This window comes from Cupressus sempervirens, chromosome 10 (assembly GCF_028749045.1).
Source record: "Cupressus sempervirens isolate cs-2001-9-10 chromosome 10, ASM2874904v1, whole genome shotgun sequence".
Lineage (NCBI taxonomy): Eukaryota > Viridiplantae > Streptophyta > Pinopsida > Cupressales > Cupressaceae > Cupressus > Cupressus sempervirens.
The window spans coordinates 471,542,160-471,561,018 of NC_143127.1; the positions used below are offsets into that span (position 1 = coordinate 471,542,160).

The window sequence follows — 18,859 nt, forward strand, 5'->3', positions numbered from 1 at the left end:
TAGTTTTATCTGGATACATGGTTTCTTTTATTTGAAATGTATGATGGCCTTCATAGCAGCAGTTCTAATATTTGTGTTCACATGGACAAAGTAGATATCTGTGGATAATTTCTTAAATGGGCGTGTGCACACTCTTATTTCCCATGCTTTCAGCCACAAGGACCCTTATCACCTCTTTTCCAACATGTTTGGCTTCTATTTCTTTGGTTCTGAGGTAATATACTTTACCAATGCTCTTTTTGAAGTCATTTCCTTGTACTTTAAATCCAGCTCATTGATTTTATCTGTCAAGTGTTAAGAACATGAAACTTGACAGGAGAAATTATTTCTAAGCAGCATATGTTCCGTTGCTTAGAGAAGCAGCTTTTGTGTTGTATGTTCAACTGTAAATGTGATAATTACATATTGCAGCTCATTATTATTTTTAACTTTGTGATTATCTTCATTATTGCTCTTTGTAAGCTGGAATGAATAAACTTTCTTTTCTACCTTGATATTTATACTGATAGAACAGGTTGCACGGACTTTTGGATCTAAATATTTATTCATGCTGTACCTTGCTGGGGCTCTTGGTGGTTCAATTTTCTTTCTAATTGATAAGGCTATTATTGTACCTTGGCGTAAGGTAGGTTTTATTTATTAAATTACATTAAAATGAGAGTGCTTATTAAATTTCATTATATATTTCTATCAAGAGCCATAAGAGCACGTAGGGATATTGAATTCACTGTTTATGCTTCCATGGTGGCAGCAAATTAATAGATTTGTTTTAGCTCTCTTTGCCTTTGCTGCATTCTGATATACATGACTTTTATCTTGTTTGCAGGGCATTTCCAGAAATGATTTCAATCCAAGATATACCCCTCCAGCATTGGTAATATTCCGTTTTAATTGTATGACCAAATGTTTTGGTCATTATTTGTGTTAGTTTTTTATCTTGTTACTTGTAGAGGGAATTTATTATCATCATGTACTGTATTTAATCTATATAATAGTTACATAGAGTCACACAGGGCTACCTGTAAAAGTAGTATTGCAAGCAATTCAATTTGTCTTTTCTTGCATATACTAATCCAGGGACATGCACGAGGAAATGGGAACTGTGCCCCCATCTAATGGAACCTTACCTGGAGAGGGTTTCCCATTAGATTGAGATGCTATTAATATTATGGCATAAACAAAACTAATGAGAGGTCAACAAAAATAAATCAATGTTAATGATTCTCACATGTTCAATCACATGTATGATGAAACTGGTATTGATATCATCAAGAAACAAAAGCAAAAGTGGAGTGGAATATTCCAGCAATGCTACATTACTATGATTGAAGAAGGCGATTTTTTTGTTGGAGAATGAGCAGACAATGGGTCCTTTATATGGTGACATAAACAGCACTGCATACATTGAACAGAAACAGAGAAAACATGCATTCTGTTATCCCTAAATGTTGACTTCAGAAAATGATTTGTCACAGCATGAGATATTTTATCCCCGCTGTATTATGAGAAGAGTTTTCCCTTTATTTAAAATCTATGGTATTTATGGAAGGAATTTACAAAAATATAGTCTTACATACCAAGAACGGGTATAGATGAATCATTCAATAGCATGCAACCTTAAGAAACTAACATTGTTGTGATGCCTCCACCTAAACATAAGACTTCCCATTAAATTTAATTTGTGCCATATATTTCCATTGCTGGTCATAAACTCAAGATGTTAGACAGTGATAGAAAATTCAGATATAATTTTTAACTAAGGATGTGGGATTAATACCCAGTCTGCAATTGCTAAAAAATCAAAAAATAAAAATAAAATAAAAATTTAACTAAAAGACAAGGGGTAGCATATGAAGGTTTATGACTATAGGAGTAAAAGGGGTATATAAGAAGAAAAAATTAAGGGGAAGGAAGGACAATCCAGCAGATATACCAATCTATGTTTCCTTCTTGGAGAATGAATTAATGATTCAGCAACTTTGAGGACAATGATGGAACCTTGAAATTTTTGCAAATTATAGTTTCCATTTGCAACATTTTACCTGATCATTCACTCAATAAAATTAGATAGGAAAGTGTGAGCAGTTATATGCAGGATGTATAGTGTTCAAGGTGTATTCCTGCATAGTTATGTCTTCACAATCAGAATTTTTGAAAATGAATTCAGTTGTAAAAGATACCCATCCAGATTTATCTGCAGCATAAAACATTATTTGATGATATGTTTAGGATAACTACGGCAATGCAGGATATTGAAACATCAGAAACATGCATGATATGTACATAGAAATAGTGATGTGTGGATGCACTCAGCCAATAGGCAAATATACAGCAGCACATAGAAGACAACATGTTGAAGATATGATTTACCCAGTCTGAGGAATATATGCTGTCTTCAGGGATATCTTGTCCTAAGCATTTCAGACCAAATTCTAATTCAAATGCTTGCTGGGTCTGACAGAACATTTGGCACTCTAAATACAGATCACTGGTATTTCATTCAGATGCATGGGTCATTGAGAATAAAGACACTGTTTGACAAAACTACATGGACGCCTGTGTGGAATAAAGGGGCAGATAAATTTTGATCATTGGTGGCACGATACATTGAGTTAGTAACAATAATATTTGAAGTAATTATTGGAAACTCGTGATTACCTCAGTGAAACATATACAACAGTGATAGCAAAGCCTCATGCAATATGGAAAAGGGCTGAATCTGGAGTATATTTAGTCAAATAACAAAATTATGGATTACTCATATCAAGTCATATACAATTCGATAGAAACTCCAGCGACCGACGAATACAATCAGCGCATGTACATTACATCTAGTCTTCTGGGGTATCTAGTCAAGCATTAGAGGTGATCGAAAATGGAATGGTATTTACATCAAATAAGTCTTGCCACATCATCGCCTTTGGCAGTCGCACAGAAAGGAGTTTATACTGAGAAGAGAACAGGGTTCGAACAGAGATATGTGAGAGGCATGATATGCATCGTTCGCATATGATTTAGAGTAAAAGCGTTACGGAAGAAGTGTGTGTAAACATATAGTGTCCATACTCAGCCGGTTAAGATCTGGAAGTTGTGCCTTTGTAATCCACCATGTAGTTATCATTGTGTATTGGTCATTTGGAGGCATCAGAGCACTATATTTAAACATATTGATTATTGTCCATTATTGCTACAAAAGAAATTTGAATCATTTAATATCATTCGATAGTCAAAATCTTATTTTGTTTTGTCCCTGTAGTAGGTTTGGAGATATATGCGTGAACCAATAGGAGTTATCTGGAAGCCTGGTATGGACACGTAATGGGAATAGAAATACGTGCGATGAGAATTTGAAGGATACCCTGCCAGTTACATTGTAACAGAATCTAGTTATATTAAAGTCATAACATTGATTAGTTATTAGTTTAGAAAGGGTGTGACCCTTTGGAAGATACCCAATGGGTTTTTCATTCTCTATAAATATATGATGAAAAATTAGATAGAGACACCATTCATTATTTTCAAAAAACTCTATGCATTCCTGAAGCTTATACGATTTTTAAATTCTTGCTTGAAGAAGATTGAAGTTTGAACCAAGTTGTTGGATATTGAATTATCGGGCATATATTTCACTATTGTGGGAGATAAAATTGTGTTGAGTGGAGCATCAGCATCTGTGTCTTCAATATGGTTTCTCTTATAGTACAATCGGGAAGATTTTTATTTGCTTTAGAGTTAAATTACTATATAGTTCGTCCTTTGTGATCATTTTTATTTTCTATTAATAATATGTTATTAGGATAAGTGGATCAAATTGTTCATTGCTATTTAAACCTGACAAATACAAATATTGTGAAATATTCTTACAGATTTCTTTATTTGTATCTATTTTGTCCATATAAGGGTTAAAGCATCATAGATTAGTTTAAATATGCATAAAAACGAAATAATTTGACGCATCTTGATAATTGAATTGTTTATAGATTTAATATATATAATATCATAGATTTGTATGTGTGAACATATAGTTTTGACTCTATCACTCTTTTAAATTTCGGCATTGATCATTAATTCGCTGGTTTTTCTCAATCTATATGCTGACAATATTTTAATCTTTTTTCTTTTAAGGGTTTGATATCTATTTATTTTAGTAATTCACTTTCAATCTTATTTCAACATTCACAAGTTTATTGAAGTAATTGTAATTTGAAGATTAATACTTATTATTATCAATCTGGAAGTTTCCTTAAAATCTTGCCATTTCAGGAAATTGTCTCTGCATTGAATCTATTCGCTATAAACGTCTTGGATCCAAGTTTGTTATCCAGGATAAGGTGTACAGGCCTTGGTTTTGTAGAGCCAAATGCGCAGAGGATCTAGATCGAATTGATTGATTCTACCAATTTGGCCACAACCGATTAGATATCCCAGCATTGAGCAGGCAAGGCTCGTAGGATTCTAATCTGTAGTTTTAGGAACCAACAGAAAAATCCCCTTATAGATTAGGAAACCCTTAATTTCTTCAAGTTTCCTTAAAATCAATCTGGAAGTTTCCTTAAAATCTTGCCATTTTGGAAAATTGTTTCTGCATTGAATCTATTTGCTATAAACGTCTTGGATCCAAGTTTGTTATCTAGGATAAGGTGTACAGGCCTTGGTTTTGTAGAGCCAAATGCCCAGAGGATCTAGATCAAATTGATTGATTCTATCAAGTTGGCCACAACCGATTAGATATCCCAGCATCGAGCAGACAAGGCTCGTAGGATTCTAATTGCAGTTTTAGGAACCAATAGGAAAATCCCCTTATAGATTAGGAAACCCTTAATTTCTTCAAATTCATGGATTAAAACCCTTCAATTTATTAGAAATATTTCAAGACATCTATTCAAAAGATATAGCTGCAAACTATAAGAAGGATTACAACAAATATTAAAAAATAAAGTTAATATTTATAAATTCTAAATCTAAAATGTCTACCAAAATTATGAAATATGAAGTAATTAATTATGTAAGCCCTATTGTGATTGTGTGGTATTTTACTATTTACTTAAAGAAAAAATGAGGAAAATCTAGACTGAGACAATACAACTGGCATCAAATCTTTGATATGATTCTGCCAGCTTATAGAATAAAGATGACATTATAGATGCTTTGCAGTCAAAGAGATTTGAAGGTCTATTGAAGGGAAAGGACATGGATCTACCTATTCAAGAATTTTTAATAAGATTTGATGCCCCCAACTTGTTTCACTTACCACAAGTTGTCAGTCGATTTAAAGGCTTGTATTCACTTTGATGAGTATTTGGAAATTTGGAGTCACTCATGTAACTGACATACTAACAAAAGAGACCTATAACAACACATAAGAAAAATGGCTAGGAAAGAGATTAATAAACAAGAGCCAAATGAATCAATTTTGATAGGATAAATGAAGTTCGAATCAGAATTACGCTTCTAAGATCTCTTAGGGTTTGAGACAAATTTCTTATAATCTCAATTGCATGGGACTTCTTTCTATCTAAACTTATCCTCTAAATAAACCTGAATAATAACAATATACTTATTGCAACTGCTAGAGTAACAAATGAGGGAAGTTATCTTGATTTGCAATGTCTACTCTTATATCCAATTGCCTTAAACAAGAAGATCAAGCTAGTTGTGAAGATTTTCTCGATCTAGATGTCTTCCAATATGCAAGACCAAAGGAATGTATTGTAAGTAAATTGTTCAACGAGTTGTAGAGTAATGAGATGTTTCTCGGGTCAGCGAGTTGGGTAACCTCAGCTGGGTCAAAATTGTCCGTAACCTTAGCTTTGTGGGACACCTTGGTTGAGTCTCACGAGTCTCCTGACTTGCGGGATGACCATGTGACTCGCGAGTCACGATGCATGTGACCCGGCCACGGTTGAGCAAAATCGGATGTCAAAAAAAAATGTTTCTTTTCCTGATAACCCTAAAAGGGCTTTCATAACACTCTTATGCGAGAAATAGAAAGGAGAGAGGAAGAAAGAGAAGCAGAGAGCCATTGTTTTGCAAGCAGCTGAAAGGAAGAGGAGAAAAGCTTGCATTTGTGACATTGTAGCAGCTATATACTTGCATTTAGATCATCAAGTAGTTTATAGGTGCTCTTCTCAACACTTATCAACTCATTTGAAAGAGGTAAGAGTTGATTTTTTTCTGTGTTTTTGAGTTTTTGGATGAATTTTTTCTCTATATTTATTGGTTTTCTTTTACTTTACATCTTCATAAAACGCAATGCTTAAATAGTAATTTTTGGTTAAAATTGTCTTATTGCAGTGACCTTGACATTTTGAAAACATTTTTTTCTCTAATCATAATGGCTCCTCTAGCTTAAAAACCCAAGCTCACTAAAGGCAATAAAAAGGATGGGTGTTGGAAGTACACCATAGACATTCTGGGTAGAGGTAGAAATCAAATAAAATGCTTATTTTGTAAGCTCGTTCATAGTGGTGGGATAGATAGATTGAAATACCATATTGGTGGCATATGTGTACATGATGCTGAGCCTTGTAAAGTTGCATCTCCGGAGGCTAAACGATTTTTTATGTTGCCTTAGAAAAATATGAACAAGAAAAGGAATTAAGACAAAAACAATTAGAAGAGTTAGCTCAGTTTCCTTCCACTTCTCGTCCACCCTCATTTGTAGCTGCAGGTGTATCTAGTTTTATACTCCTAAGTCAGTAGGTTGTGTTGGAGAAGGTTCTTCCCTTCCTCCCTATTGTCCTAGTGCTTCTGCTAGTGCTACTACTTCTACATCTATTCCTGCTAGTAGTGCTCCCCCTGATAGTAGTACTAACATTACCTTTTGTCCTATCATTAGAAAATCTAGTTTGGACATTTTTTTGGTACCACGTTCCACTCCTGGTGCACAAACCTCACTTGAGAACTTCAGCTGGAATAGGGAGATTCATGAAGCTATAAGAAGAGCAATTCGCAAGTTCTGGTATTTTTGCGACATTCCATTTATTGCAGCCAGGTAGTTCATTTATATTTGATTGTTTTACTTTTAATTTTTTAAATCAAACTTTGAAAATAAAATTTTATAATTTCAACTTGGTGTTGAAATATGCTAATTTAAATAATTTTATAAATGTGACATGACTCCTTATTGGCAGGGCATGATTGATGTGGTTTCCATTTGTGGTGCAAGGGTTAAAGCCCCCACTAAAGATGAGTTGAGTGGTCCCCTCTTACTAGAAATGGTTGAGGAAATGAAACTTGAGCTAGAGGACCACAAAAAGATTTGGAGCCAAAAGAGTTGCACCATTATGATAGATTGATCAAAGTAACGTGACTCGGACCCGGCTCGGACTTGGCAAGGGTAACTTGACTCGTGACCCGGCTCAGACTTGGAAATGGCTCGGCGGTGACTCGGGGTGACTCGACAAAGTGAATAAACATCGAAATTTTGAGATTTTTTAAGATTTAAAGAATATTCCATGCACCCATTATTGAATAAAGCTTAAAGACACAATAACATCATTAAATAGAAGATAATTTGATCATAATGCACATACTTAAAGTTAAAAGCTTAAAAGTCAAAAATACATCGATTACATAAGTACAATACTACAAACGTAAATTGCTAAATACTATATTATTAGTAATTAAAGTTTAAATAGTAGCTGAAGGAAATATTATAAAAGTAAAACATAGAGTCATATATAAAATGATAAATCCATGCAACTCATCAAAATGTATATGTATTATGAAATCTAACACATCAAGATTCAATAGTCATCATCAAATGTTCCAAATTCTAATCATATATTAAGTTAAACAAAAAGTTAAAACAAGACTATAGCTATGGCTCCTAGTCAGAGTCCTCATCATCATCCTCATTCTCATTGTCATCGTCATCATCATCGCCATTGTCATCCTCATCCCCAACCTCAACCTCAACCTCAGGCTTAGGATAATCTATAAAATGCATCTTAGTAAGGCGTCTAAGGTAGGTCCTGGATGACTGATTAGCCATAGCATCAGCTTGTGTGGTGCCTCTAGGATCAACTATAGTCTCTGGCTCTGCCAATGCCTGTGAGGTGCCACTAGGATCAACTGTAGTCTTTGGCTTTGCCAATGCCTGTGAGGTGCCACTAGAAACAACTAGAGCTCTCTGGTCCTCTGCTACCATAGCCACAGGCTCAGCTTGGCCCTCTTTATTTGCTTGGTCAACCCACTGTAGGTCCTCATCATCAAAGACAGGATTAGTAGCCTGAGTGATCCACTTAGACTCTGGATCAACCTCCTCTAGAGTAATCAGAGAGGTGTTACTATCCAAAATCTCCCTAGTCCTAATGCATAGGTTGTAATGCACAAAGACTAGCTTATTCATTTTCTCCACAGACAACCTGTTACACCTCTTCGAGTGGATGTGCTCGAACATGCTCCAGCTACGCTTACATCCAAAAGCGCTACTTGGTTAGCTCAAAATGCGGATGGCAATTTGCTAAAGATTTTTGGTTGAAGGCCCAAACATTTGCCACCATCTATCTAAATTTTGAGAAAAGGAAAAGAAAAAAAATATTAGTCTCATTTCAAAATTTGAACTTTAAAGTTTAAACCTAGAAATTTAGAAACTAGATTGTATAAGGCTTAAGCTGCAATTTTTACCTGGCTGCAATTTTGTACGACCTTCTTTGCAAATTTGACTTGAAAAAACGGGCCTTGGTGCATTATTATAGGCATCCATCTCAAGCAATATGTGGCATTAGTGGCCATCTTCGATATCACAGCATATAAGCCACTAAGAACCTCCTCATCTGCCTTGAAATCTTCACGGAAATGGTATGCCGGATTGAGATAATAGGCTACTACGTAGATGGGCTTATGAAGCTGATTTTGCCATCTCCTATCAATTATGTCCCAAATAGGGCCATAATTTTTCTCAACTCCTATATATTTGGCCTTAATAGCCTCCTTGACCCTATCCATGCCCTCATATATGTAGCCCATAGAGGGCTTCTTTCCATTAGCAACTCGTAGGAGGGCTACAAGGGGCTCAGTGATTTACAAAACAGTTAAACAAAAAAACAATTTAGTGAATGATGAAACTTTGCAAAGTTGCACAATGAAAATAAAACAAAAATATGTATGAGATAAATTAATTTATAAAATTTTAAGACTTAAGCTTTTAAAATTTAAATTACCTCCGCAATCTTCGAACATGGCTCCCAAAAACCTTCATCATCATGAATGCATTTTGTTGCATCTATCCCTGCAGGGCTGGTGGCAAAGGAGGAGGAACTCCATTCTAGACCAACAAACATGCACCTCAAAGCCAACCTTGAATTCAGCAAGGATTTTAGTGTGATAAAATTAGAGGCAAATCTTGTGATACCAGGATGAGTCAACTCTTTTCCCTTTGTGTAGTGCCTCACAATGTTGAGGACCAAGGCATGATTATAGATGAACTTACAAAGATTTTTGGCCTTAACAACACATGATTTCACCCATACAAGCTTGCCAATATCCTCTAACATGAGCTCGATGCAATGAACCGTACATGGAGTCCAAAAGATTTTTGGGTGTCTCTCCATCAAAAATTTTTTTTCAGCAATTTTAAATTAGTTAGTAAACAATGAAATTTTTTGATGTATTAAAAAAATTTTAATTTTCAAAATTTAATGAAAAACTAAAACAATTTTTTGAGAACTTAGAAAGTTAGAAGTTAAAATTTTACTTGCAGCAACATAATTAGCTGCATTATCAGTCACCATTTGGACAATATTCTCTTCCCCCACCTCCCTTATGACCTCCTCAATGGCCTCACATAAGAATTTTGCATTTTTCACATGTGAGGAAGCATCTATAGAGCTCAAAAACATGGTGGATCCTGAAAGTGAAAATTAAACAAAATAATTATCATTCAAGAATCAATAGTCATTAAAATAAATTTTTTATTATTCAATAATACATTAAATTTTAGACTTCAAGAAGTAGAGGATGATGAATTACTTCCGCTAGAAACAAAAAAATTTAGGAGGGTCTTGTTCCTCCTATTTGTCCATCCATTTGTCATAATGGCACACCCCTTTTGGCTACAAATCTTTCTATGGTCCTCCAACTCAAGTTTCATCTCCTCAACCATATCTAGTAAGAGGGGGCCACTCAACTCATCTTCAGTGGGGGCTTTAAACCCCGCACCACAGATGGAAACTGCATCAATCATCCCCTACCAATAGGGAGTCTTATTACATTTATAAAAACATTTTAATTAGGATATTTTAAATTTTCAACATCAAGTTAGAAGTATAAAATTGAATTTAAATTTTAAAACTTAAAAGTTTAAAACGTAAACAATCAAATATAAATGATGTTGAAGTACCTGGCTACTATAAATGGAGTGTTGCAGAAAAACCAAAACTTGGAAATTGTTCTTATTCCAGCTTTATGTATCTCCCTATTCTAGCCCAAGCTCTCAAGTGAGGGTTGTGCACCAGGAGTGGAACGCGGTACAAAACAATTGTCCAACCTAGATTTTTTGACTCTAGGACGAAAGATAAAGCTAGTACTACTAGAAGGGGCAGCAGCTGCAACACCACTAGCAGTGCAAGGAATAGATGTAGAGGAAGTACGATTAGCAGAAGCACTAGGACAATAAGGGGGAAGGGAAGAACCTTCTCCAACACAACCTACTGACTCAGAAACATTTCCAGATGAGTGTGGAAGGGAATTGGAACCAATTTGAGCTAACTCTGCTAATTGTTTTTTTTTAAATTCCTTTTCTTGTTCATATTTTTCTAAGGCAACACAACAAAAACGTTGAGCCTCAATAGTTGCAGCTCTACAAGGCTCAGTATCATGACCACGTATGATAGTAATATGGTATTTCAGTCTATTTATCCCTCCACTATTAATGGTTTTACAAAATACACATTTTCTTTGAGTTCTAGTTCTACCCAGAAAGTCTATGGTGTACTTCCAACACTCATCTTTTTTATTGCCTTTAGAGAGCTTGGGTTTTTTTCCTCTAGCCATGAGTAAGGAAAAATGTAAAAGTTGTTGCAATAAGACATTTTAGACCAAATATTACTATTTAAGCATTGTGTTTTATGAAGATCTAATGTTAAAAAAAAAAACCATAAACAAACAAAAAAAATTCATCCAAAAAACTCATAAGTATAGAGAAAAAAATCATCAAAATCTAAAAATCAACTCTTACTCTTTGAAATGCTTTGGGAAGTGTTGAGAAGAGCTCCCATAAACTCCTTGATGATCTAAATGCAAGCTTTTCTCCTCTTCCTTTCAGGTAGTTGCAAAACAAGGACACTCTATTTCTCTTCTACCTCTCTCTCTCTCTTTCTTCTTCTCACAATAGTGTTATGAAAGCCCTTTTAGGGTTATAAGAATAAGAAATAAGAAAAAAAAAATTTAAAAAATTATGAGTTTTAAAATTTTTTTGGCCACCCGATTTCTTGCTGCTGCAGTCGGGTCAAGTTGCTCGAGTCAGGTGAGTCAGGCGAGTCACGTCACCTGACTCGCTGCTCATGAGTCACGGGTCATTATGATTTGGCTGCAAGGGCCTAACTCGCTGACTCGTGTGACTTGCCCGACTCGCGGTGAGTCACGTTACTCTGAGATTGATGGACAAATAGGAGGAATAGTACTCTCCTAAATTTTCATATTTTTTGCGGAGGTGATTCATCATCATCTACCTCTCAAAGTCTAAAAAATAATGTATTAAATTTATTTTGTTTTGTTTTCACTTTTGGAATCCACCATGTTTTTGAAGTCTATGGATGCTTCCTCACATGTAAAAAATGTGACATACTTAAGTGAGGCTATTGAGGAGGTCATAATGGAGGTGGGAGAAGAGAATGTTGTCCAGTTGGTGATTGATAATGCAACTAATTTCGTTGCTTTAGGTAAAATTTTAAGTTTCTAATTTTTAAAATTTAGTTTTTAAAAATTAAATTTTTTTGAACACATCTAAATTTTTACGAATTATTTTAACATTGCTGTAGGAAAACTTTTGATGGAGAGGCACCCAAAAATTTGTTGGAATCCATGTGCGGCCTATTGCCTTGACCTCATGTTAGAGGATATTGGCAAGATTGAATGGGTGAAATCATGTGTTGATAAGGCTAACAATTTTTGCGAGTTTATCTATAATCATGCCTTCGTCCTCAACATAATGAGAGAATACACGGGGGAAAATGAGTTGGCTTGTCCTGATATCACAAGATTTGCCTCTAATTTTATCACACTAAAATCCTTGGTGAATTCAAGGTTAGCTTTGAGGTGCAAGTCTGTTGGCCACAATGGACTTGCTCCTCATGCTACCACCCTTGTAGGGATAGATGCAAGAAAACACATTTATGATATAGAATATTTTTGGACCCCTTGTAAGGAGATTGTGGAAGTAATTTAAAAACTTAAAATTTATAAATTAGTTTATTACATATTTTTGTTTTATTTTCATTGTGCAACTTTGTGAGTTTCATATTTCAATGATCTTAATCATATCATCATCCACTCAATTGGTTTTTTGTTTAATTGTTTTGTATGTCATTGAGCCCCTCGTAGCCCTCCTGCGAGTTGCTGATTTGGAGAAGCCCACTATGGGCTACATATATAAGGGCATGGATAAAGCCATAGAGGCCATTAGAGCCAAATATGTAAGAGTTGAGTACAAGTATGGCCCCATTTGGGACATAATTGATAGGAGATGGCAAAATGAGCTTTATAGACCCATCCATGTAGCTACCTATAACTTAGTTTGGCATTCTATTTCTATGATGATTTTAAGGCAGATGGAGAGCTTCTTAGTGGCTTATATACAGTGATATCAAAGATGGCCACTAATGCCACATATACATTGCTTGAGATGTAGGCCTATAATAATGGAGGAGGGCCCATTGTTTTAAGCCAAATCTGTAAAGGTCTTACAAAATTGCAGCTGGGTAAAAATTGTAGCTTATGCACATTGCGTATTAATTTTATTATCTAGTTTCTAACTTTCTAGCTTTAAAGGTGGAAATGAGACTAATCTTTTTTTTCATTTACTTTTTTTTAGATAGATGGTGTAAAATGTTTGAGCCTTCAGCCAAAAACCTTAAACTAATCTGTAATGTCCCCTTTTTCTGGGACATTATAATTTTGTGTTGTCGGCTCACTTCACCTAGGTTTCGGGGCCGAAAAAGTTCTTTACGAGGTTCACTTCGAGATTTGGTCTAGACATTTCTAGTTTCAAACCCATCAGAGTAGTTTAGGCAGGTTGTCCAGATGCTTACTATTTTTTAAGTAAACAGAGCTCAAAAGTCTTGATATCTCAGTGTTGGTTTGGAAGCATCTCACCGAGAGCTTTCCAACGAGCTATTGCACGTGCTTATCTGAGTTCATTTGGTCTGTTATTTTGATGATTGACGATTATATGGTTTATTGCCTAAGTGACTTTTAAAGTTCATTTAACTTGTCACTTTATTTAAAAGGGTACCATGTTCACTTAAGTGACTAAAGGACAAAAAAGGTGCTTTATCCCACATTGTCTAAAAGGGCGTGCATTACATTGGGAAAAGTGATAAAGGTACAACAGGCTCAGTATGGGGAGTTATGAAGATTATGATATTTAAAACAAATATTAATCTGGGAGCTGGAAACAGTGACTGGTTATTTCTTTAAGGACGCAAACCATTGCAAAAGCTTTTGGAGGTTGGATGCAAACCTAGCCTTCGTACAGGTTTAATGTGCATTTACCAATTTGACTGTTATATTTGTTTATAAGATTGGATTATTTAGATTGTTGCATATTATTGTATTGCTGTTATATAATACAGTAACGTATTTGGCGGTTATGTATGTTAACTCCTAGTTTATATATGTACTTTTGAATATTGGAGGAATAAAACAAACTTTTTTGACTTTTCTTGTATGCAATTCTACTGGTTACAAATCGATTAAAGTTCTGAAATTTATGTCAAATATTGGCTTTCTGTTCGGTTTTAAATTTGCACGTGTATATTGAGGCTTTTTAGTCAAATATCCGAAAAGGGATATTACAATGGTATCGGAGCCATGCATCCTGCTAGTTTGTGAAATTATGTCAACAATTAAATCGCAGGAGGAAGTGACAATTTATCAGGAAACTGGAAGAGAGATTTATCAGGTGAAATCAAGTTTAGTGGTATCAGATTTTATTGCATATTATTTCATAACCATTAGCTTGCATGTGATAGAATGGCCACATCCAGAATAGAAAATCATGTGTGTGAATAGGAAACGTAATAACTATCAGATTGATGTTATTTAGCACAACAAATCATGGTGTTTGGTTTTGCCGTACAATTCAGACGGATTTTGGTTAAGAGAGGAATGCATATTTAACTAGAAATACGTCTTACCACAAGAACAAGTTGGAGATCTCAGGTAATAAGCGTGTGATTACTGGTTACTATTAGTAGTTGGATGTTGGAGGTAGTAAGTTTTACCCTTTGCCATATACAATACTGTCTTATCCCTACCAAGCACGGGTTGCAAAATACTGGAGGTTAAGACCAATAGAGGACTGTGGACTTGGAAGTATGCTGGGTAACACCTTCATAGCTGGGCAGAATAACACAGGTTGCGATTGGAGCTGTACGTGGAAGGTTATGCACAGGGTCCTCATGGTATGTGCAGTTGACCACGACATTGCATTTCTCCCCTTCACGGTTTGAGACAACTCCATTCATCAGCTAGGCTGGTATTTAGGAGTAATAGTCAGCAGATAGTTGGAATACTGGAATATGTGACAGGTTGAAAGTTATTCTAGTCATAAGCTTTCCCACGCTACATCCTCATCACGGTTTATTATAGTGTATCTATTCTAGGCCGTAGGAAGGTTAGAGTGCGAGTTCGATTGGGCATTGAAGGTGAAGCGGCTCTATTCACAACTCACGGGTTTGTGAGCTTCTTCTCTAGCTTCGAAATTCATGGTGTTGCTTATTGTTGGGTTTACAAAATAAACGGTAACATATATTAATATCGATTTTGGATGTACTGTTACTCAGTTTACTTAACGTCTGAGATGGTTTGATGAGATACTAGGCATCTGCATTTCGGTTTTCTTATTGTAGACGTGACTATGTTGTATGATTACATTTCCGCATTCTGTTACTTGGAACTCTGCAAACTCTAAACTAAAGTTTGGAGGATGATGTCTTAAAGTTACATTGCACTATAGAATCGACAACTATACCCGTACATGATATGCACAAACTCACGGGTTGAGATTGGTCAGAAAGTATATACTGGCATTGACATACCAATGAGAAGCAATGTAATACAACAGAGAGTATCAAGTAGTTGGCAGGAGTTCCATACATAGTCTTCAGGTGAACTCCAAAATCGTAGATCTTAAGGACGAACTGGCAACAAGGTAGTGGTGGCATTGTAGTTTCCATAGTGGGGATTGGGAGTTACAGTCTGGGCGGAAGAGAATATTACGCCAGAAGATATCCATGGGAAGGAGTACTTCTTAAACCTACCGGCATCATCCACGGCCATAGCAAGATTCGGGCTCCTTTAACATTGGGAAGCTCATCGCTGTTTGGAGTCAGGTTGAGCATTGACTGAGGTGGGCGGTCAAATTATCTAGATTCTGAGCGATGTCCATCTAAGATGAAAGTAACCTCATGAATAATGATGACTTGAATTAGTCATATTGTTTCATAAGTTTCTGGTTATCCACCAACTGTTTGTTAAATTGTCACTAGCAAATCTGTGGATTTCATTGTCAACTAAAAGTGAGTTTATTACAGTGGTATTCACAATCAACAACAATACATTAATGCAGTCAAACGTTTCCCAAATCGACACACCAATATTATGGGTCTGTTATTTTCCTTGTCTCCTTGCGCATTGTTAAAACTTCCAGGGTTAAACATTGTTATTATGTTCTGAATACAGTTGGAGGTCTATTGATTTACTGTTGTCAGGTTGTTATGAATATCGAATACTAAGTTCAGGCTGGTCCTTCTTGATGTATTTTTTGAAATATGATTGGCTAATCTCATCAACTCCTAGTATATGAATCAATAAACATCGATGTAAATTTTCAGAACATATATCTACTGAGAAATAAAGATTGTTTCATAACTGTTTGACAAAATTCCCTAGTTACAGATCAGAACTCACCAAGTGTATGACGAAATGTCTGTAACCATGGTCCAATCATTCTGAGCCAAAATCTAGAAGAGTTTATTACATGCTGCAAGGTGTGCAAAAATTCCAGAATTACAGCCATCATTGATTAGTTCATTTAATGATTTCCTTGTTGAGGGAGTCAAAGTGCTTGGCATGCTGGAAAGATATATCTGTAATGATGAGAGAAATGAAGAGCAAAGGGAAAATCTAAGATCCTTATGAATGTAAAACTGAAGTAAGGAGATTGTACGATGATTATAACAAATTCTCATCAAAGCTTCAAAAAGAATTTCCTTTTATTAATTATGTAGACTTTCAGTTAGAGCTACAAAACAAGACGGATATGATAAGAAACAAATGCTATGATTTGGCTCGAGATCTCCTTGCAGAGGACAGTTACAGAAATTTGCATAGGGAAGATAACAATCAACTTGATAGCAGTACTAAAAAGGAAGAGCAACCTTCGCATTATAATATGAAAAATACTAATAATGGCACAAGTATACTAATAGGTAATTGGGAGACAAAATTATCTTATCGAGCTGTTTACACTAAACCTGATGAGCATGTTGATGGCCCATGTAGAAGAGTTGACCAAACCGCCAACTTTGGCAACTCCCCATCTTATTTGGACATGGAAAACACTAGCATCTTATTTGGTGACATGGAAATTAACTTGGATAAATTTTATGGTGATACTAGGCTGGAAATTATGTCAAATCTTGAAGAGGAGCAAATGAACCACAATGTTGGCAGGATAGATGATCTAGCACACATTGAGTTAGAGGACATATCTGAAAATGTTGTCCCCCTAGGTGATGAAAAATCAAAAAATTCTATGGAGAACAGCCCACTTGTGTTCGAAGGAGATGATCAAAAACCATTATCATTCCTTGACTTATGGGATATGCTTTTGGTCAAAGAGGACAAGATTGTCCAAGTGTTGACGAGGATGGATGATTCTTCCAAAGTGATTGAGGATCTCATGTGGAAGATTGTGATAGAAGGGAGACATGAGAGTGTACGTGGTGTCACAAGTCCTCTTTTACATACTATTTTTGAAACCTTGAAAATGATAAAATATGATTACTTGCAACTATTAATGGATAGAGATCTAGCAATAAAATTTGGGAAGGACAAGGAGAGTGAGGTAGATGAGCTATACCTTCAATTGAGCTTAACACATTACTCCATCCACAAGGCTGAAAATCAAACGAGTGGGGCTGCCATTCATGAAGAAAATAACTGTGGTTCACGGGTACAAGAAATCACACAAATCATTGAAGAAATTCATAATGTGGATTGATGTGAAGGCAAACAATGTAATTCAATCACGTGTTCTGCGTCTAAGATTTTCCATCATGAGAAAAATTCTATGGACCAGCAAATTGATGAGTTTGAAAATTCTGATTTTTATGACAACAGTTGTACATCTTCACATGAGCACATGGTCAGTGATAGAAGAAGTGAGGATAATTCAGAAATTTCAATTAATGGTGAACCTTCCTTTTACGAAGACTTTGACATAAGCGAGGGTACTTATGGTGGAGTAGGAAGTTCAGATTTATCCTTAGCATGTTCTGAGGGATTTTTCAGCTTACTTAGAGATTTATTACCCAACTCTTATGAGATGGCCACGACCTACTTGTTGATTGGTGATTTTTCTTGTTGGTACATTCCAGTGATTAGTGATTTGCTTGTGTATGTTAGTAGTATATTTGCTGATTCTATTTGGCCTTTAGGGTTCAATGAGTTATTTACAGATGAGTGGGGAGAACTTACACTACCCTACGTTCCACATGAGGTGTCTACTTTTTTTATCCAGCAGTATATTGAAGATAGTGTTAGCATTCATGATGTTGGTGATTCAGCAACCACTCTTTCCTTTATCCAGGATCATGTTGATTGGGTGATCAGGGATCCAGGTGTTAATAGTATGTAACATTTGGTGGATTATGCCGTGATGTTACACAGTCCTAGGATTATGATCTGTGTGTTTCAGGCTTCTGACACATCAAAGTTCCTGAGATTAGGATTACTTTTTTTTCACCAGGATGATATAGTGGTGGAGTCAGATTGGCCGGATCTGTCATTGTCATTGGTACAAATATTGCAGGAATGGTACAGTGGTATAGATATTACAGGAGCTGGTCAATGGTATCTTAGACAGTGCACGAGTTCTTAGTTGGGATCCAGGTGGAGTATCCCTATGTATTGCCTTTTATTGGGGAGCTAGGTGGAGAGTTTGGTTGTTATCATCTTGGGGTGGATATTGGTATATTGTTGATAGTAGAGACTCTGGTCTTTCATGGAGTGAGGCATTCATTCTGACTGAGGGTAGTGGCACACAGAGCAGTAGCACATGGCAGTTGGTGTCTATTTATGGTGAGACTTGGGATCCTGGCATTCGGTTATTTGGCACATTGATTCCTATTGTACTATTTCACCATTCCAAGTTTAGGAAGATGCATGCCGGGGTACATCGGCTGAGGAGTAGAACCTCTTTCTCGAGGCGAGTATGGGATCCTGGCATTTGGTTCCTGCAGGTATGAGCAAATTGCTTGAGGGCAAGCAATCTTTGAGAAGGGAGGGTTTGTAATGTCTCATTTTTTTGGGAAATTATAATTCTATGTTGTTGATTGACTTTACCTAGGTTTCGGGGGCAAAAAAGTTCTTTATGGGGTTCAATTCAAGATTTGGCCTAGACATTTCTAGT

At 35.8% G+C, this 18,859-nt stretch overlaps 1 protein-coding gene across 3 annotated transcripts in view; it reads left to right on the plus strand.

The window, feature by feature from the left end:
• The window catches only part of LOC149534736 (RHOMBOID-like protein 12, mitochondrial), a 243,120-nt gene that overhangs the window by 108,990 nt on the left and 115,271 nt on the right, over positions 1-18,859 (plus strand). For all 3 annotated transcript variants that reach the window (XM_089803136.1, XM_089803138.1, XM_089803137.1), the window contains exons 3-5: positions 95-214; positions 515-625; positions 827-874. In XM_089803136.1, the coding sequence (XP_089659262.1) occupies positions 95-214; positions 515-625; positions 827-874 (279 nt within the window). The remainder of the gene's footprint in view (positions 1-94; positions 215-514; positions 626-826; positions 875-18,859) is intronic.